At 42.7% G+C, this 22,107-nt stretch overlaps 1 protein-coding gene across 4 annotated transcripts in view; it reads left to right on the forward strand.

Annotated features, from left to right (window-relative positions):
- Positions 1–21,575, forward strand: part of Dcaf5 (DDB1 and CUL4 associated factor 5) — a 109,847-nt gene extending 88,272 nt beyond the window's left edge. For all 4 annotated transcript variants that reach the window (XM_070031404.1, XM_070031402.1, XM_070031408.1 and 1 more), the window contains exons 8-9: positions 7,064–7,191; positions 16,941–21,575. In XM_070031404.1, coding sequence (XP_069887505.1) covers positions 7,064–7,191; positions 16,941–18,707 — 1,895 coding nt within the window. In that variant the 3' untranslated portion in view covers positions 18,708–21,575. The remainder of the gene's footprint in view (positions 1–7,063; positions 7,192–16,940) is intronic.
- The last annotated feature ends 532 nt before the right edge of the window (positions 21,576–22,107 follow it).

The following is a 22,107-nucleotide window of genomic DNA, read 5'->3' on the forward strand; positions in this document are numbered from 1 at the left end:
CTTCAATTTATTTACTTACTGAGTATCCTTATATAAAACATGCAAAGTTATACAGATCATACTAGAACCATACTGGAGATCTAACCCAGGGTCTTAGTCATTCTAAGCAAGCATTCTACCACTGACCTACCTCTCCAGCCTATGAACACTTCTTTAACTTGAAAGAATTCCAATATATCAGGAATTAGGAAAGGGTTGTATATGCACCTGTACATGCATACACATACTCCATTTAAAGGTGAAGATCCACCAGGCACCAGTGGTGCATACATATAATCCTGACTATCAGGAAGCTGAGATCTGAGATTCTCAGTTCAAAGCCAGGCCTGGCAGACACTTCTAAGAGACTTTTATCTCCAGTTAACTAGCAAAAAGCTGGAAGTAGAGATGAGGTTCAAGTATAGAGTGCCAGCTGTGAACATAAAAGCTGAGCAAGTGGACCTCATCTATCTGTTTGTGTAGTGTATATTAGTAATGGGGCTTGAACTGTTATTATACTACTGCTACTATAGTTTAAAGAAATTTTCTGCAGCCTTAAATTAGTTGTTTTCTCCCAGCTCCAGTATTCTTACGGGAATCTTTCTCCGAAAAGAACAACTGATTCCATGTTTCCTTCCAAAGCTAAAAGGGATTTTGGTCTAAAGAACTATTTGCCTTTCTTTATATGAAAACGTGAAACTTCACACACTAGTAATCTATTTACCCTCCAATATCATGGAGGATAATTTGCTTATCATTTCCTATGAATGAAAAAGCAGACATCTTGAATTTCCTGCAAGTTGGCCCCTGCCCACATTACAGTGTAGCACTTTAAAGTTTTCAGGAAATAACATCAAGATAGTCAAAATTAATACAAATCAAATACATTAACTAGGAAAAAGGGTTATAAAACTAAGCCAGGCACCAGCAGTTCAGGCCTGTAATCCTAGCTACTCAGGAGGCTGAGATCTGAGGATCACGGTTCAAAGCCAGTCTGGGCAGGAAAGTCCGGGAGACTCTTATCGCCAATTAACCACCAGAAAACTGGAAGTGGTGCTGTGGCTCAAGTGGTAGAGCTCTTGCCTTTAGCTGAAGAGCTCAGGGACAGTACCCAGGCCCCACAACTAAAGTGGGAGAAAACAACTAATTTAAGGCTGCAGAGAATTTCTTTAAAATATAGTAGCAGTAGTATAATAACAGTTCAAGCCCCATTACTAACATGCACTAGACAAACAGATGAGGTCCATAATGAAAGATAATTGCTGGGGTCAGGATGTCTTTAAGAAATTATTAGAATATCCATAGAATTAATACGTTAGGTCCCTATGGGATAGGTAGGAATTAAGTTATTCTTATTTCTCTGCTCTCAGTAAAAGTTCTATAAAGAAATGTGAAATTTGAAGCAAGAAGATAAACACACGACCATCACATGTTTAAAGCCCACAAATGGAGATTTTTTTTCTCTCCCATGAATGCTTGTGTTCCATAGCCTAAAATCTTGCATCTTTTCATTCATTCATCAAATAGATATTGAAAACCTACTAACTCATTCTAGTTTGACCCTGTTTTTACCAAAGAATCTGTCAGGGTAATGGAAGGAGAAGCCCTTGAATTCTGATATTGGCATCTTTACTTCAGATTAATGCAGAAACCCTGGTTTATACAAATCTCCAGGACTAATGAAAAATTTCACAATAAATTACCTGTGTATAAATTGTATATCATAAGGGCCAGACTCATTCATTTGAAACTCAGAAACAATACTATAGAGAACATCTTTTTTTCTTTTTCTTGGTCATAGGATTTGAACTCAGGGCCTGGGCCCTCGTCCTAAACTTTTTCAGTCAAGGCTAGTGCTCTACTACTTCTATAGCACCACTCCCAGTTTTCTGTTGGTTAATTGGAGCTAAGAGTCTCATAGACTTTCTTGCCCCAGCTGGCTCTGAACTGAGATCCTCAGATCTCAGCCTCCTGAATAGCTAGGATTACGTGTGAGCCACCAGCGCCTTCCATAGAGAACCTCTTTCTAGCCCATTAATTGCTATGACTCTGTGAATACAATTTTGGTTACCTTAAAGAAATAGCAGTAGTAATTCTTCCTATGCCTAATCTCTCCATCAATTTCTTGGCTTTGTTGACTTCATCCTCTTTTACAAATTTCATAGGGACGAATGGTACTAGTTTGAGTGGGAAGGAGAAAAAAACACATTAAAACTGATGCCAAAAGCAGGTGCAGCACTGTTAGTTGGGAAACTAGGGTTATGAGGATTTCTTGAGTCCATGAGTTTGAGACCAGCCTGACCAGTGTAGGGAGGCTCCATTTCAAGTGAAAGAAATATTTCTGGTCACCAGCATGGTGGTACATGCTTATAATTCTGTAGTCTGGAGGCAGAAACAGGATGATCATGAGTTTGAGATCAGCCTAGGTTACACAGTGAGTTTTAATGCCAGGTTGAGCTACTTAACCATACCTTGTCTCAAAATAAAACATAAAAATGCTGGGAAGAGGACAAATCAGATGAAGTCACAGTACATGAAATAGCAAAAGAATCTATTTTTCCATGGTCTAAACTTTCAGACATTCATAGCCTTCAAGCATTCCTTTCTGGGGAATGGTAATAGGATTTGGATTTAGGTCCTCAAGCTTGCTAGCCTTCCAATAAGATAGAGTCTCATGGAATTTTCTTTCCAGACTGGCCTGGACCACAATCTTCCCAGTCTCAGCCTCTCGGTTGTCTTGGGATGACATGTGTGTATTTACCCAGCTGTGGGCTGTTGAGAAGGGGTCTCATGAACTTCTGTTTTTGTCCAGGCTAGCCGTGAACCATCATCTTCCTCCCCAGTAGCCACTGGCTAGGATTACACACATGAGCCACAGGTGCCCAACTTCCTTCAATTTTCTTTTCTTGTCTTTTCTATTTTTTTCTTTTCTTTCTTTCTTTTTTTTTCTTTTTTTTGGATGGTCATGGGGCTTGATCTCTGGCCTGGGTGCTGGCCCTGAGCTCTTCAGCTCAAGGCAAGCACTCTACCACTTGAGCAACACTTCCGGTTTTTTGGTGGTTGATTAGAGATAAGAGTCTCACTCACGGATTTTCCTACCTGAGCTGGCTTGGAACCACAATCCTTATATCTCAACCTCCTGTGTAGCTGGGATTACAGGCATGAGCCACCAGCACCTGGCTTTCAAATTTTCTTTAGATGCAAAAGTTAATATAATTGAGTCTATGTGACCTTTGACAGAATGATTTGTTAATAATCTTTAATTCTGTGTAGCTGATTCTTGAAGACTGGGGCCTTGTCCCCAAACACTTTGTTGTACTTACTAGGCATCTGCTGTACTTTAGGACTTGTGCCCATGTTCTAGGTTTTAAGAATAAACAGATCTGTGTCTACTTTCATTGAACATTTAATGTTGTTAGTGTGATGAAATGTCTCCTAAGGATATCATTGGATAGAATTTTTTTCATCCCCATTTAATTTAGGACTTGAAACTCAACTGCCAAGCTAGGTGCAGATGGCTCATGCCTATAATCCTAGCTACTCAAGAGGCTAAGATCTGAAGATCACAGGTCAAAGAAAGCCCATGAGACTCGTACCTCCAATCACCAAAAGCTAGAAGTAGAACTATGGCTCAAGTGGTAGAGTACTAGCTTTGAACAAAAAAGCTCAGGGACAGTGCCCCGGCCCAGTGTTCAAGCTCTAGGACTGTAAAAAGAAGAAAAGAAAAGAAAAAAAGAAACTCAGCTGCCAGAAAGATTTAAAAATTAGCGTTATGCCTCTCATTCCAGTCCTATTTAGCCCCTCTGTCAAAGGTAATGAATGTGGTGGAAAGGTTATTAGGTATTATAGCCAAACAGAGGTGATAGAATGGAACTAGGTTTAACCCAAAGTTTCTTTGTTAGTGACAACCCCAATATTGGGGTAGGATCAGGAGTAAGAACTTAAGACAAGTAGAATTCAGCAGAAAACCATGGATAAGAAGGATCTTGTCAATTTAACCTCATCTAGAAAAGAATAGACTCAAGGGAACTCCTTGAAGGTGCTGAGATCTCTGTATCTGTGCCACTATTGTAGGTTGCTTAAATTCCTATGGATTCCTCTTCTCTAATTCCCTCAAGTATGCCTAGGTTTTGGTTATTTACCCTCTTCCCTTCATACCCTAGGACCCCAGTGAACCCAGACTGTCTATAGAGTTCCCACCACAACAGCCTACCTTGTTGCTTAGCCTTTCCTTATCCTTTTTTCTTTATTAAAAACGCTCTAGTTCTATAGCCTAGTCAGTCTCTTCCTTTGTGATTTAATAGCAAACTTGATGATATTGTGCTGAAATATGGGTAGCTTTAAATGTATTGCACAACCTGGACAATTCAAATACTTATAAAAGTCAACAGAAAAATATTTAGGCAGTAGCCACCCACCAAGTAGAATAAACATCTAGAACTGAGTAAATTGGAACTACCAAGGAACAAATCAAATCAGTACAAACTGAAACTTTTTTATTTCATTAAAAAAGAAAGAGGGTTGGGAATGTGGCTTAGTGGTAGTATGTTTGCCTAGCATGCATGAAGCCCTGGGTTCAATTCCTTAGTACCACATAAACAGAAAAGGTCGCAAGTGGTACTGTGGCTCAAGGGGTAGAGCACTAGCCTAGAGCACAGAGAGGTTCAGGGACAAATTCCAGGCCCTGAGTTCAAGTCCCAGGACTGGCAAAAAGAGAGAGAGAGAGAGATCCAAGATTTTTTAAAAAAGGTTTCTTCTAAGTTGCAAAAGAGTTGTGTCAAGACTTACCTCTAGGAACAGAGTATTTGAACATAGGAGTATTGTCATTTATCCTTCAAATCCTGTGATAATGAAAAGATGTTTAGAATGATGAGTATTTGACATCTTCTATCTGTATCATAATATCCAGGCTTCTGGTACTTTCCTCATTCTCTGAAGAAAAACAGTAGCTCTGCAATGCTCTCTCTGTGTGATGGGTATATCTATAATCCCAGAACTTGGGAAACTAAGACAGGAGAAGCATAGTTCAAGGCTACCCTGGGCCACAAAGCAAGACTCCATTTCAAAAAAGAAAGAAGCTGGGCACCAATGGTTCATGCTTTTAATCTTACTTACTCAGGAGACTTGCGATCTGAGGATCGACGTTCAAAACCAGCCCAGGCAGAAAAGTCCCTGTCAAAGTGAGCTCTTTTTTTTTTTTGGGTCCGGTCGTGGGGCCTGAACTCTGGGCCTGGGCACTGTCCCTCAGCTCTTCAGATCAAGGCTAGCACTCTACCACTTGAGCCACAGCGCCACTTCGGCTTTTTTCTTTTTGCTTATGTGGTGCTGAGGAATCGAACCCAGGGCCTCAGGCATGCAAGGCAAGCGCTCTACCACTGAGCCACCTTCCTAGCCCCCAAAGTGAGTCTTATCTCCAATAAACCACTCAGAAAACTTGGAAGTGGTGCTGTGGCTTAAATGGTAGAGCACTAACTAGCCTTGAGCTGAAGAGCTGAGGCACAGCGCCCAGGCTCAGAGTTCAAGCCCCACAACTTACAAAAACAAAAACTGAAAATGGTACTGTGGCTCAAAGTGGTAGAGCACTAGCCTTAAGCAAAATGAAATAGTGCCACCCTCAGTTCAAGCCCCAGCACTGATGGAGGGAAGGAAGGAAGGAAGGAAGGAAAAAAAGGAAGGAAGAAAGAACAAGCCCCATATATATGCAGTAAGAGAATGAGAGAGAAACTTTCCTGTCATTAGCCTGTTTACTTGAATCCATACATGGTATTTTCAAGGCCCATTCTGTAGTTCAAACCCTTGGGCCCTGCTTATTATAAAAGTGGCACAAGTCTCTCTTATTTATAAAATAAAATAAAAAGAGCTGAGCACTGGTGTCGTACGACTGTAGTCCTAGCTACTCTGGAGACTGAGATCTAAAGATCACAGTTTGAAGCCAGCCCAGGAGACTCTTATGTCCAATTAAGTACCCAACAGTGTCTAAAATAGAGGGTAGAGGTAGTGGAGATAGAGAGCCAACCTTGAGCAGAAGAGCTCAAGTGCCCAGGTCCTGAGTTCAAGCCCCAGGGCCAGTGTGTGTGCGTGCACACACACAAAAAATATTTTATAATATTTGGCCAGTGGGTGTAAAATTTTTAAATTATATCCTATTACCTTTTTATTTATTAGGTTACATTAGTTTTATAGAGAGGAGTTTCATTGTTATGTTTCTACGCTTTTTTTTTTTTTTTGCTGGTCCTAGGTCTTGAACTCAGGGCCTGGGCACTGTCCCTGAGCTTTTCTGTTCAACTCTTGCTCTCTACCATTTGAGCCACTATTCTACATCCAGTTTACTGGTGGTTAATTGGAGATAAAAATCTCATGGACCTTCTTGCCCAGGCTGGCTTTGAACCTGGATCCTCAGATCTCAGCTTCCTGAGTAGTTAAGATTACAAGTATGAGACACTGGCACAGCTCCACACATATTTACAATGTTTTTCATCAATCTGATCCCCTCTCTCTCTGACCCTTTCCCACTTTCCCCCTTCCCTTCTTCCGAAAACAATATCAACAGATTTCCTTGTTCAGTTTTCATAGTTGTGAGCAATTTATTTCAGTGATATTCATCCTCTTTCAACATGAAGGTTTTATTTCCCTGTCTTTATCAAAAATTGAGGGTAAAAGGATCAAAGAAGTCTTGTGTACATTTAAATCATCACATGCTTCTGGTCCTGTGCATGTCTCTGCTAGTTTTAGCAATTTAGTCTGTTTCATTTTATTCTATTAGCTTTTCTAAATCTAGGCTTCTAAATCTAGGATCAAAAACTTTAAGGAATATTTTAAGTAGATTAGGTCTCTTTTATTTTTTGATAATAGGATTGCAGTGGGTAGGTCGTGGGCAGTGCTCACAGCTAAATAAAGGTCTTTAGTAAGAGTGTATTTGCTGAGAGGTGTTTCATCCCTCTTTCCATAGCAACCTTATCTGTCAGATTAAGCATTCTGCTGGGAGTATAGTTAACCTCTGCTTCTGTTTGGAGCTATTTATCTGCCATTACTGGAATGTATTTACTCATCGCATCATTTATTGTATTTCTTTTTATCTTCTCAGGTGGCATTGGCAGGGTGGTCAATGGTGCCTTCATGGTGCTGAAAGGGCATCGGTCTATTGTTAACCAGGTTCGATTTAATCCCCACACCTACATGATCTGCTCTTCTGGCGTAGAAAAGATTATCAAGGTGAGACACCTCTTTCTGTCTTCTCTGAGAATGTATAGTTCGGAACTAGAGGAAACTGGAACATGGTATATAAGATCTCATATCTAAACATAGTAATTTAAAGATCGTTCAAATTTCTTGATGATTGCTAGGTATGGTGGCACATGCTGAAAAGCCCAGCACTCGGGAAGCTAAGGCAGTAGGATCATGAGTTTAAGGCCAGTCTGGCTATATAGTAAGTTAGAGGCCAGCCTGGACTGTATAGTAGGACAGTGTCTCAAAAACAAAAGAAAAAATCTCAATAATTGTGACATATGACAAAATATTAAAAAGTTGATATTTTTAAAATGAGTGAAGCTAGGCACCAACAGCTCACACTTTATTCCTATCTATTCAGAAGGCTGAGATCTGAGGATTGTGGTTTAAAACTAGCACTGGCAGGAAAGTATATGAGATTCTTATCTCCAGTTAACCACCAAAAAGCCAGAAATGGAGATGTGGCCCAAGTGATAGAGTGCTAGTCTTGAGCACAAAATCTAAGGGACAGCATACAGGCCCTGAGTTTAAGCCCCAGTACTGCTCCTCCCCCTAAAAAAACCAGTCAATCAATCAATAACAGTGATTGAAAACCTTTTTCCAGAATTGTTTTGAATGTGTTTATTAATCAACTGATCTATTTTATATGCATTTTATTAGAAATATGTTTATATATAATTCTATAGAAAAATGTAAATGGCTTTCTTTTGCTTGTTGGTAAAGGACTCTAGACCAATAAGTACATATGTATACAGCTAGCTTTCTATGGTTTACATATATGTGCATATAATATAACCATTCCTTTAACATAGCGTTATGTATTGGGGGGACATACTGGTGTTTGAACGTGGAGCTGTACTCTTGCCAGGCAGACATTCTAGCACTTGAGCCATGGTACCAGCCCCTATTTTGCTTTTAGTTTTTTGTTTTTGTTTTTGTTCTGATACTGAGACTTGAATTCTCAGGGCCTTGTGATCTTTTTTGTTCAGGGCTGGCTGGCACTCTACCACTTGAGCCACAGCTCTACATCTGGCTTTGTGCTATTTAGTTGGAAGTGATTCTCACAGACTTTTCTGCCCAGGCTAGCTTTGAACTGTGACTCTTAGATCTCACTCTCCTGAGTTGCTAAGAATATAGTCCTGAGTCACTGGCACCCAGCAATTTTTAGAATAGCATCTCAGATTCATTCCAAGGCTGGCCTAGACCACTGTCCTCCTGTTTACACTTCTTACATATCTGGCATGACAGGCACAAACTACCATGCCCAGCTTTTTGTTGGTTAAGATGGGATCTTGATAACTTTTTGCCCAGACTAGCCACTGACTTCGATCTTTCCAAACTACCATACACAGCCTTAGTGTGGGTATTTTTGTGGAGGTCTAAGTCTAGAATTTATGACCTTAGAGCTATTTCCAAACCCGCTAGGGCTAAAGGTCCAAAGTCCCCTGTCCTCCCTATGACCTTGGACTTTAAAACTAATTTAAAATTAATCTCCAGGCTTTCAAAGAGATAGTATGTTCTAGACACTACCTGTTATGCTGTGTGATGTTTTCAATTGCCTTTCATCTCAATTATGATGAGTTTTGTCAAAACCTTACCTGTAAGTTAGGAGAGCCAATATCTCTTCAATTCATCAGTGTATACTTTGCATTAATTGTTCTAATTGGCACAGATTTTCACTGATGATCAGAACCATAGCTAAGTTACCTTAGGATATGTTCTATTTTTTTAATTGTGAAAATACTGTACAGAGAGGTTACAATTACATGGGCAAGATAATGAGTACATTTCTTATCAAGCATTGTAGCCTCCTCCTTTGTTTCCCCTTCCTATCACACACACACACACACACACACACACACACACACACACACACACACTGCATGTGGTTATGATTGGGACTATTTGAATAAGAATCCTAAACACATCAAATGCATGAATTCACTTGCACTAAGCAGTATGTTTGTATCTGCAACAGAGAGAACCAGCCTGGTGAATGTCAACAGGAGGATAGCCCACTCCCCATCATTCAAATTATAGTTGGTGGTAACCATTTTCCACATTAGAAAAAATAAGTGCTCAGGGGAGAAGGATGACACAAGGGCCTTGTGGTAGCTTGACTTTTAAGGAGTGTTGATGGTCCCTACAGATGTTTAGATTCCTCAGTTTCCTTTTTCTTAAAACCTAAGATGAGTTTGAGAGAAAAAAATTAAAACTTGTTAATGGTGATTTAATAATTTTCATTTTCTTTATTTTTGTTGTTTTTTTTAACTCTGGAATGTGATGACAGAAATATAATATTGGTGTATGAGTCAACATTTTTATTTGTCCTTACTCTGACTTCTGGTTAGCCTTGGTTGCTCCCAGGGATCAAGGCTGACTTTCATGGATGTGTTCGTTGTCACAGAAGGCTAGAGTGGGATTTGTGGATCATTTAACCAACTTTTTCTTTTTACAGATGATGGGATGTACATTGTTAAATTAGTAATCTGAGTTCACACGGTTAATGAGTAGCAAAGCTAGATAGAGCTAGTACTTTATGTCTCAACATTCACCATGCTAGCATTGGAAGGCATGGGAAGCCTGATTAGAGCATCTGCGTAGCCCTTCAACTTGGGCAGTCATTGAAGTGGCCCTGCCCCTCGCCTTGCTTTCTCCTCTCCTTTGGCCTATGACTAATGGGTTGGCACTGTAGCATGTCCTCTCTAGGCCTGTTGACATCATTCTCTTTCTCGGAGAGCTTTCTGCTTGGGCATCTCCTTTAGAAGAGAAATTCCTGTTTGGCCATATACTCTGGGATGCTTCTGTGCTACATCCTCCCCAGTTATTGTTTAGTCAACTGAAATCCTTACCCCAAAGGTCATATGTTGGAAACTAGCCAAGTTCTCAAGAGAGAGAAGAAAATGTTTTCTCTATGAGGTTATCCAGACTGAGCTATGGAGCTTACTGCTCCCAGGTTCCCATAGGAACCAGGAGGCACGTTTAGCCATTTGAAACCTTAAGTCTGCACAGATGACAATAGTGACAGGGAAAGCAAAAAGTTCTGGAGTTCTCAGCTTTGCTCCCACAGATGTCTTATATATTCACCATCTGGTTTGGAATGGCATGGCATTAAAAGCACTGCAGGCCAGGCATGATAGTACCCCCAACACTCTGGACTGAAATGAGCTCCAGGCCAAGCCAGGCACCAGTGGTTCATGCTTATAATCTAGCAGCTCAAGAAGCTGAGATCTGAGAACTGCAGTTCAAAGCTATCTTGAGCAGAAAAATCTAAGACTCTTATGTGTATTATGTGTATTTAACTAGCAAAAAGCCAAAAGTGAGAGTATAGCTCAAATGGTAGACTGTCTCTCTCTCTCTCTCTCTCTCTCTCTCTCACACACACACACACACACACACACACACACACACACACACACACACACACACACACACACACACACACACACACACACACACACACACACACACACACACACACACACACACACACACACACACACACACACACACACACACACACACACACACACACACACACACACACAGTTTGAGGACAGCCTGAATTACATAGGCCAGTTCAAAGGCAGGAGAGGAAGTGGGAAGGAGAAGGATCACCTGGCCACTGGAATTACTACCCTTGCTTCTGCTTACATCATCCTGCAAGGCCATTGAGTCTCAATATCCTTGGGTCTGCTTCCAGCTGTAAGGGAGGACTTGCCACCCAGGGTTGCTTTGGGGATTACCTGTGTCTGACAATTGCTGTTAAAACACATGCCACTTTCCTGCTTAGTACTTCTGGGACAGTTTAAAAAGTAGCTCAAAGAACATCATTTGCCATGTTCTATGCCAGCATGAGCTCTGCCTTTCTCTGTATATTCCACTTCCTCCCTGTCCTTATCCTTTACTACCACTTTTTAGCTTGCAGAAGAATCCCTTTTGTAGGACAAATCTTTTCCCCACCCATAATAGGTCTTCCATTTCCTTGAATGCCCACATTTAGTAACTGTGTTATAAACATAGAAGAATGGGGCATTATTTCCCTCAAAGCTCAATATTTATTTACTTGCCCCATATACTTATATTTATATATTATATATATATTTAAAACCTCTCCCCCCCCCCCACAGTGGGGCCTGAACTCTGGGCCTGCGGGCTGTCCCTGAGCTCTTCAGCTCAAGGCTAGTGCTCTACCACTTGAGCCACAGTGCCACTTCCAGCTTTTTCAGCTTATGTGGTGCTCAGGAATTGAACTCAGAGCCTCATGCATGCAAAGCAAGTACTCTACCACTGAGCCACCCTCCCAGCCCCTTGCCCCATATTTTTGATATGGTATACCAATGTATAGCATTGTGCTAGGTCCTATGTGGTACATGAAGAGAGAAAAATAGGAAACACATGAGAACACACGAAAAATGCAACATAATGAGAGATGTAACGAGTTCCCAAGAGATACACACAAGTACTACAGGAAGGAGAGATTTTTCCTAAAAGTCACTACTTGAGGTGGGAAGAACATTCCAAATTATTTATTTCATTGAATCAAACATTTAGTCCCTATTTACTATGTGCCAGGCATTGTGCTTATAAATAAAAATGTTCAGAAACAGGAACACATAGGGCCTATTAAGAAAATAAATGATTGACACTGGGTACTGGTGTCTCATGCCTGTAATCCTAGCTACTTGGGAGGCTGAGACCCAAGGATTGCAGTTCAAAGCCAGCCCTGGCAGAAAAGACTGTGAGAATCTTATCTCTAATTAACCACCAGAAAATCAGAGTAGAACTGTGGTTCCAAGGGATAGAGCACTAGCCTTGAACAGTAGAGCTCAGAGACAGTGCCCAGGCTCTGAGTTCAAGCCCTATGATTGACGAAGGAGAAAGAGGAGGAGGAGGGGGAAAGAGAGGAGGAAGAGGAAGAGGAGGAGGAAAACAGAAGGAGAAGAAGACAAAAAAAAGGGTCAAGGAGAGGAAATGATTGGGTAAAGTAAAGAAGCAGGCCCAGAGGGCCTTAGAAGCCTCATTAGACAGTGTAGCCATTTAGGACCTAATATATAGGTACAGTCAGTACACAGACAAACTAAGAGAGCTGCTACATCAAGCAGGGAGTGGCCACTCATATACTTGCTACTTAATTGACTTTCCACTTGAATGCTCTTGGAAAAAGAATAGAACTTCATCTTTTTACTTGGCCTTTGAACAACTCTTCATAGGCTTAGAGAAATCTTAGCCCTTTTCCTTTGCTCCAAATCTAGCTCCAATGCGGAGTCATGCTTGGTAATAGGAAGTTGGGTTTGGTTGTTTTGGGTTTTTTTTTTATTGCTTTGATGTTGATATTCAAGGTAAAAAAATGAAGTACTTCACAGTGTTTGAAATGGATGTTTTAAGGGTAAAGACCAAGATAATAGAGACAGTCTGTATTTCGGAAGCTCAAAAGCCTTTTTGAGAGTTGGGCATGTTAACCTGTTGCATGCCTGTAATCCCAGCTACTCAGAGGGGAGAAGTCTGGCCCTGGCAAAAGCATGAGACTTTATCACTAAAAGCAAAAAGGGCTAGCGGCTTGGCTCAAGTGGTCCCTGAGCTTAAGCCCCATTACTGCCTCCATGTCAGAAAAAGAAAATCTCTGGATGAGTCTCTTGATTTCCTGCTGTGAGGTTCAAATGAAAGTGAAATGGCCTTGCCTGTTGGTGCTTGGTTATTGCTTATGTCATTTCATCATTCTCATGTCTGTGGATGAGAAACAGAGGTTTCCAAGGTTGACATCATGCTCAGAGCTGTGAGAAGCGATGGGGCTGGGTTCCCATCTGCTCCTCCCTCTCCTGGGTTCCGAACCCTACAAAGGACTGTACCGTCAGTCCTTTGAGGAGAAGACTGGGTGTTTGCTGGATGAGACCCATCTAATTTCACTGTTTAAACTGTCACCCGAGGTTCACTAGGTAGCTGGGAGTTGAGTGGGAACCCTTTCATTTGATTGTTTTGTTCCATTATCCCAAGCTTCAGGAGTGATCAGTCTACTTCACCTTAATAAACCCCAGAGCCCAAATAAAATCTGCCTTTTAATGTTATGATTTTTTATTCCTAAAGAGAAAGTGGGGGCAAGGCTTGGACAGATGGGAACCATAAAGTTGGCTTGCAAAGTAGTTAGGCCAACTTTGTACTTGTGTTAATTCTGAGATGATATGAAGGACAAGTAGACTTGTCTTCATATTGAAAAACATGGTTAGCAACATTTTACCAATTTTGAACTGGGAGATAAAAGACTGGGCTCAGAGTTTAGGACACCCCCAAAACATCCTAAGGAGTTTGCCTTTATGTTTTTATGTCCTGAGACATCTGTTTGTGGAGATTTACATTTATAGTTTGAGCCTTGTACTGGACACTATGTCTAAATGTGTATCAAATATCAATCAGTCTCACAAAGAATTTGAAAATCCATTCAGACAAACTCATTATTTTCTGCTACTTATTTAATATTGACTATATTTTTAGTATTTCTTGAAACTGGCTTTTACTCATCCCCTTGAATATTTGTTAGAAACACATACTCTTGGGCCAGGCGCTGGTAACGCACACCTGTACTCAGGAGGTTGAGATATAAGGATCGCGGATCAAAGCCAAGCCAAGAAGAAAAGTCTGTGAGACTCCTATCTCTAATAAACTACCCAGGAAGCCACAAATCGAGCTGTAGCTCAAGTAGAATGTTAGCCTTGAGTAAAAGAAGACCAGGGAAAGTGTCCAGGCCCTGAGTTCAAACCTCTATGTCTTACTGAGACAGAATTTGGAACTTCAGCCAGGCTCTGGTGAATCAAATCCTTGATCTATTCAGGAGACTGAGATCTAAGGATCACAGTCCAAAACCAGCTTCATCTTCAATTAACCAGAAGGAAAAAAAAAAAAAAAAAAAAAAAGCCAGACTGGAGGCGTAGTGGGAGAGTACCGCAGAGTGCAAGCCCTAGAATAGGCCAAAAATTAAAAATAAAAAAAAAAGTGGGCTCAGAGTCAACATTGTTCTGCAGGTCATTCCTGGACACTCCAAACTTAGGGAATCGCCATCTTAAAACCCCTAAGTGAGATTATGAAGCCAAAAAGGGTAGAACACCTGAGGACAGGAACTGGGGATAGATAACAAAACTGAAGAATGAATCTGAGTTGGGGATTTGTGGGGAGAAGCTGCTCTGGATTTCTTCAGGCTGTTTTGAACTCCTCTAAAGAGACATTGTTTTCCAGAAATTGCTAAGTAAAGCACTGGAGGAATGAGCATTATTTTCACAAGGAGGCAGATTCATCCTGAGATAGCTTTGGGGAAACAAATGTTTTTGTTTTGATGGTGCGTGGAGAATGTGGGGTTACTGTTCTCTGGGTTAGATGCCATCTAAAGATAGACAGCCTGTCAGGCAAGAAAATCACCTGGAATTCATTGAGTTGCTATAACAACTCAGTGATGTAACAGATTTTCTGCTGCTCTATGGACCAATCTGGTGATGAGGTAGAGCTAATCCTTCTTGTTTGCTATGACAGCTTAATTATGTTGAGCTTTATTTTTGCAAACTTATCCAACCTATAAAGTTGAGCCTTTGAATCAGACAGACCTGAATTAGAATCCTAGTTCTGTTACGTGGTAGCTATGAGTCCATGTGTCTGACTAGAGAGTTGAGGTGTGTTAAGGGAGTGTGTTAAAGGATGGGATTGTAATCACTCCTGCAGGTGAGTGTGTCTTACCTGTTCTGAAGCTAACAGATTAAGGGAGCAAACCAATAGTTCCCTGGTTAAGAGAACCCAGTTTCCTGGGTAACTGATGCCTGTATGTCCAAGTGGGAACTGCAGTGTAGGCAGTGGACTATTCTTATCAAGCTCCAATAAGCAATTTCCATTGGTTAAAATAGAAATATTACAGTTGAGTAGAGCTGCAGTATTTCTGTTTGGAGCTATAGACTGAAACTCTCAGAGGACCAACTGCTGAGTCTGTTTTCCACTTTGGACGAGTGGTATCTCTCTGCACAGTGTTAATCTTCTGAGAATCTTTTAATACACTGACTAATCTTCACATCCCCTCTATCCAGCATTTTAGATTAGGATTATAACTCCTAGGTTTCTAATAGAGGAGTGTAAAGGGGAGAGAAGTTGTGAGGCAGACAAAATGTTATCTTGGACCTAAAGACAGTGCTTAGGCCTCCAGATACAAGGTTAATTCTGTCTTAAATCATACTTTCTTGCACCTAACTCTGAAAGCCTCAATTTCCATATACAACTACATGATTCAGTCTTAGAAAGCATGTTGTTGTTGTTGTTAATTTTTGGTTTGGTTTGGTCTGGTTTTGGTTTTGGCAGTACTGAGGTTTGAACTTGGGGCTTCAGGCTTGCCAGGTAGGCAATTTACCCATACCTCCAGTCCTTTTTAGTCTGATTTTTTTGTTTGTTTGTTTTGGGGGGGTCCATCGTGGGGCCTGAACTCTGGGCCTGGGCGCTGTCCCTCAGCTCTTCAGCTCAAGGCTAGTGCTCTACTACTTGAGCCACAGTGCCACTTCTGGCTTTTTTCTTTTTGCTTATGTGGTGCTGAGGAATCAAACCCAGGGCCTCAGGCATGCAAGGCAAGCGCTCTACCACTGAGCCACCTTCCCAGCCCCTAGTCTGATCATTTTTAAGATAGGTCTCACTTTGGGGGCTGGCCTGTATCATGATCTTCCTTCTTAAACTTCCCACTGTAGCTGGGATGGCTACTGTGCACCACTCCTGTTCAATTGGAGTCTAAAAAATATTTTTGTCCCGACTGGCATAGAACTTAAAATCCTCCCAATCTTAGTCTCCTGAGAAGCTGGGATGGCAAGCACACACCACTGCTCCCAGCAGTGTCTTGTGAACTTTTTTTCCTGGGCTGGCCTCAAAACATGATTTTCCTTACATTTGCCTCCTGAATAGCGAGGATTACAGGGGTGCCAGGCTTGTTTTTTATTTGTTTGGTGCTGATGGTGGTCGTGGTGGTGGTGGTGGTGGTGCTGCTGCTGCTTTTGCTGCTGCTTCTTCTCCTTCTCCTCCTCCTCCTCCACCTCCTCTTGCTCCTCTTGCTCCCTCCCTCCCTCCCTCCCTCCCTCCCTCCCTCCCTTCCTTCCTTCCTTCCTTCCTTCCTTCCTTCCTTCTTTCCTTCCTTCCTTCCTTCCTTCCTTCCTTCCTTCTTCTTTCTTCTTCTGTTTCCTGAAAGTACTGAGGTTGAATTCAGGGCCTCACGTCTTCCAGGCAGGCAGTCTGCTGCTGAGCTATACCTTCAGCTCCTTTTTGCACTTATTTTTGACCCTTGCTTCCCCTCTGAGCACATACCTAGACTAAGATTTTCCTATTTTAGGCTTCCCTTCATAGCTAAGATGACAGGCATGTTTGTTTCCATTGATTGGAGTCTCACACTTCTCTTCCTCAGCTGACCTGAAACTGCAGTCTTCCTGACCTAAGCCTCCTACAAGCATATACCACTGTGCTCAGCTGTTAATTGAGAAGTACCTAATTGGCCTTGATGCGTGAGACAGAGTCTCACAGTATAGCCTAGACTGGCCTTAAACTACAATCCTCTTGCCTCAACCTCTCAAGTGCTAGGCTTATAGGCAAAGAATACATTTTTAAAGATAGTGACTTTAAGATAACATGGAGTATTCAAAGAAGCTCTGCCTTAATGGCATTTATTACTACCAAATATAGCCCACTTTCCAATCAGTCTTGATTGCTTTTGTTTTTCATCTTCTATGCAGATCTGGAGCCCATACAAGCAGCCAGGATGTACTGGAGACCTTGATGGCCGGATTGAAGATGATTCCCGCTGCCTCTACACCCATGAAGAATATATCAGCCTTGTGCTGAATAGTGGGAGTGGCCTGTCCCACGATTATGCCAATCAGTCGGTCCAGGAAGATCCCCGGATGATGGCCTTCTTTGACTCCCTGGTTCGCCGAGAAATTGAGGGCTGGAGCTCTGACTCAGACAGTGACCTCAGTGAAAGTACTATCCTTCAACTTCATGCAGGAGTCAGTGAGCGCTCAGGCTACACTGACTCAGAGTCCTCGGCCTCACTGCCCCGCTCCCCACCTCCCACAGTAGATGAGTCTGCTGACAATGCCTTCCACCTGGGCCCCCTTAGAGTCACCAGCACAAATGCTGTGGCACCGACCCCACCAACATCCACGTGTGAGGACGCAGCCTCCCGCCAGCAGCGCCTGTCTGCTCTGAGGCGTTACCAGGATAAACGCCTTCTGGCTCTGTCCAACGAGTCTGATTCTGAAGAGAATGCCTGCGAGGTTGAACTGGATACAGATCTCTTCCCCCGCCCACGGTCACCCAGTCCTGAAGATGAATCCAGCAGTTCCAGCAGCTCCAGCAGCTCAGAGGATGAAGAGGAACTGAATGAACGCCGAGCCTCCACCCGGCAGCGAAATGCCATGCGTCGACGACAAAAGACACCCCGAGAAGAGAGGCCTAGTGCCCCCATCAAGCCTACAAACACCTACATTGGAGAAGACAACTATGATTACCCCCAGATCAAGGTGGATGACCTTTCCTCCTCCCCCGCCTCCTCCCCTGAGCGGAGCACTTCCACCCTGGAGATCCAGCCAAACCGAGCATCACCAACTTCTGACATTGAATCTGTTGAGCGAAAGATTTATAAAGCTTACAAATGGCTCCGCTACTCTTACATCTCTTACTCAAATAACAAAGATGGAGAGCCCTCCATTGTGACTGGGGAAGCCGATGAAGGGAGAGCAGGAACTAGCCACAAAGACAGCCCAGCCCCTTCTTCTAGTAAGGAAGCCTGTGTAAACACAGCCCAGAGGAACCAGGACCTGCCCCCTGAAGGGCTTAGCAAGGATGCTTTTAAAGAAGGGCCTTCCACTAGAAATCCTAGCAATGGCCCAGGTCATGAGCATGGCAGCCATCCCTGGGCAGAGGCACCAGAGGGCACCTCTGAGGACACTAACAATGGTGGCTCTCTAGAACACTCTTCTTGCGAAACCAAGAAGCTCAATGGAAAGGCCCTAAGCAAGGCCCTGAGCAGCCAGGCTGAGGACCCACCTTCTCTTCCAGTCCCTAAGCCATCTGGCTCTACTCTTGACGGTGGGCCTGGCAACCTCCCCAGGACCCAGTCTGATGACCGTGAGGAGAGGAGCCTTGAAACCATCTGTGCCAACCACAACAATGGACGCTTACACCCCTGGCCCCCTCATCCCCACAACAATGGGCAGAACTTTGGGGAACTAGAGGCAGTGGCCTTTTCTTCCCCAGGACACTCCAACACTGACCATGATAACTTGTCTGTGTCAGGGACGCTCCTACACAAAGATTGTTGTGCGTCCGAAATGGCCAGTGAGGCCACCAGTGCTGTAATGAGAGAGGACCCCACTGACCCCTCAGCCCCAGACAGCAGCCGGGCTGCTGATGGCCACAGTGGCCTCAAAAGGCACCGAGTTGAATTAGAAGACACAGATTCAGAGAATTCCTCCTCAGAGAAGAAATTGAAAACATGATAAATACAAAGGGAAAGCAAACAGCTACAAACAGTAGCCTTACAAATTTTATCTTGTTAGTGAACATGGAGGAAAGGAAAAAAGTATTAAAGGCACATAAAACCAGGGCCTAAAATTTTGTGTCTACTGCTGCTCCCTTCTATTCACTTCACCCGTGGGTTGGAATGTCTAGCTAGCCATTGGCTTGTGCTGTGTTGAGGAGCAAAGCTCCTTTCTAGTCAGCGAGAGCAAGGTTCTGGGAAAGGGAATCCGTGTTGGGACGTTTGACTTGTTCTCGCATGCATGTGTGCACCAATGCATGTGAGCATTTTGTCTCATGATACCTTTCTTTTAGCCATCAGCAAGAACCTGTGGGTCTGTAATTTTTGCCATCTCACCTGTTCACATGCCATAGGGGTTCTGGTGTTGATGGTGAATGCTCTGTTAATCAGATTGCACTGCCAGTGAGTTGTAGATTTATGCTGGGAGAATGCAAAGAACCCTTCAGTCCATTGGCTGTGCTGGAGGGGAGAACGCTGCTCCTTTCTTAAAGGAATCTTCCATGTTTTCTCTAAGGAACACTTCATTGAACATTTAATGTGCACATCCTAAAAACAGCATTTTTAATGCTAGTGAGAGGTTAGCACGTAAGATCAGATTCAAGAGCACATAGTTCCCTGATAAATTCCGCTGTTTGCAAACTGAGCGTGTGGCAATGTGTACTGCAGAGGGGCCATACAATATGACTAGTCACAGATAACACAATGTAGCCAGTCAGGCACTAGGTCAAGGCATGTAGGCCAGCAGGTGCCTCCTTGAATTCATGTGATGGAGGCTTGGCATGTTGAAAGAAGGAGAAAACACAGCTTTCAAGAGCTCTGCTCAAACTACTAAAGTGGATATTAGAGGTGTGTTAATGAAGTGTAGTGAAGAACAGAATGTGCTACTTTATTCTTTTAATTCAGTTCAAAACCATTTGTCAGTGTTGGGCCTGGTGTCTTTCCTCAGGCTTACAGTAAAGAGGGTATGGGGTTCTGATTGATCTTTGCAGAGCGGTAGGCATCTCAAGGTGACTTTCATACTGAGTAGGTCTGTTAGGAGGCAGAGGGGATAGGGAGAGGGGTGTTGGTTTCACTCCTGGCTCCAGAAGAGACTCAGTTCTGTTGAGGTATGGAATGATTAAGAGAAAAAAGACCCAGAGATTTTCAGCTTTGTAGTGGTGGTTAGCATCCCTCAACGAAAGGTTAAGACAGGAAAAACTAGGAATGACCAGGTGTTTTGTTGACATAGAGGACACTAAACTGGCAAAATGTGAGGAAGAGAAAGAACAATAACTTCAGTGCAAAGGTGCTAGATAGCCAGGAGCCCCATTGAGATTGGTAATAGGGAGATGCTAGCACAAGGCTAGTGTGGCCTCACTGTCCAGCACTCCTTTTAGACAAGGATCTGTCCCACTGGAACCTCAACCTATGGGGGCTGAAGAATGAAATCTAGTGATGGGGCTGGGTTCTGTATGAAAGGAAGGTGGTTGGTGTGAGCCAGAGGAAGTAACCAAGTTCTGCAAGGGAAGGTGTGCCTAGAATGTGTGTGCTGTGGTTGGGTGTGAAGCACTGTGCTAGCAGGAGACGGAGAGTGTGCGGTGGGGATGCATATGGTTCAATAACTGGACCCTTACGGGGGAAGTGGGACGATGATTCTGTAACTAATAATAGAATTACTTTGGATTTGTAATCTAAATGGTTCTATAATTTGTCTTTGACTATTCATGGATAATTGTAAATTCTGGTTTTATAAGCCCAAGTCATTTTACATTTGCTTTTCCAAAATGTATTAAATTTGAATTTTTAATCCTTTATATACAAAAAAGATATAACCACTCAGTGTGTGTTTCTCTTCCCCTTCTTAGTCAGCACACCCAATCCTTATAGTTTGTTTTATTTTAACCTGATCAACATATAGCCTCTTCTGACTTCTCTAAAGACAGTCCTGAAGGAAAAAGAAAGAAAGAAATTTCCTTAGGAACTAGCTGTTGATGGTTATAGTCCCCAAATGCAGAACTTGGTCCTCGATTTAAGGAGCCTTTACCTTGTTTTGGTTGCTCAAAAGAGAAGTTCATAATGTTCATAAAGTCAGGTTTTATTTTGGTTAACTATAGAAGTCCAGGAAGACTGGGGGCATGGCTCAGGTGATAGAGTGCCTGCCTAAAAGTCAAAGAATGTTGTTTAGAAGGATGCCTGCCATCCTTGAGAGAGATGTGCAGCATTGCAGTTCAGCTGGCCAGGAGACAGCGGCCCCAGGATGTTCCCACTGAGCAGCTGGGAAATGGGTATTTATTTTAGTTGCCTCACATCTTTTGTGTGTGATCTTGGCCCTGACCCCCTGGCTGGAACTACTACTATAGCTCCTCTGCCTGCATCGTTGTAGAATTGAGGTCCCAACTTGAGATGCACTTAATCCCCAAATGCTCCCATGATTAGCCCTAGCAGGGCAGATAGCACTGATTAGATTAATAACTATTTGGCAGTGCATCTTATATTTTCCTCTACCCTCCACATTCTGTACATAAAGTTTTAAAGTGGCAGGTTCAGATAGATAAAACCTTTTCTCTACATTTTATTTCCACCTGGTTTTGTAAATGATTTTGTGGACAGCAGGTAAATGAGTTATATAAGTTGTTGGCTTGGGGCAGGTAAATGAGTTATATAAGTTGTTGGCTTGGGACAAATGAAGTTGGCAACTGTGATCAATTTAATAAGCTGAGTCTCTTGTTGTCTGTCAAGGTGCCTTCCTCTGCTGGCCTTACCTCCTCACCGCCCCGGCTCTCCTCACCCAGAAGGCCGACCCTTCTCTTGTGTATATGCAAATAAACTGTTATTCACTTGTCCCGTCCTCTTCTCTTCCCAGAAGATTTGATTGCTTAAACACCCCTCCTCCTTTACTTTGTGATTTTCATTATGCTTGGAAATTTGATTCTAAGCCACGCTGAACAGTAGAGACAAATTCCACACCTATGACCACCATAATTGTCATTTCTAGGTATTGGGACAAAATACCTAACAACAAAAGTAGGGTAGGGAGGTGGTGGGTGCTTGGCCTCATTTGCCAGGCTTTGAGGGCCTCAAAATGAACTTGAGGAGCCTTGCAGGGAAGGGACAGAGCAACCAACGCCACTCCCTCTCCCCTCCCTTCCATCCCCCCCCCCCCCCAGCATGTGTTCTGTTATTTCCAAATATCAAATTGCTTTTCCTGACCTGTCCCAAACATGGCTTTCAAACCCTTTTTTAATGATGTTTTGAGACAGTCTCTTGTTATGTAGCCCAGGCTGACTCTGGACTCCAGATCCTCCTTCCTGTGGCTCTCAAGTACCAGGATTATAAGTATATGTCACCACACCTGGCAAACATTGTTTTCCTGAAAAAGG

The sequence above is a fragment of the Dipodomys merriami genome, unplaced genomic scaffold (assembly GCF_024711535.1).
Source record: "Dipodomys merriami isolate MVZ:Mamm:240054 unplaced genomic scaffold, mDipMer1.0.p SCAF_1, whole genome shotgun sequence".
Lineage (NCBI taxonomy): Eukaryota > Metazoa > Chordata > Mammalia > Rodentia > Heteromyidae > Dipodomys > Dipodomys merriami.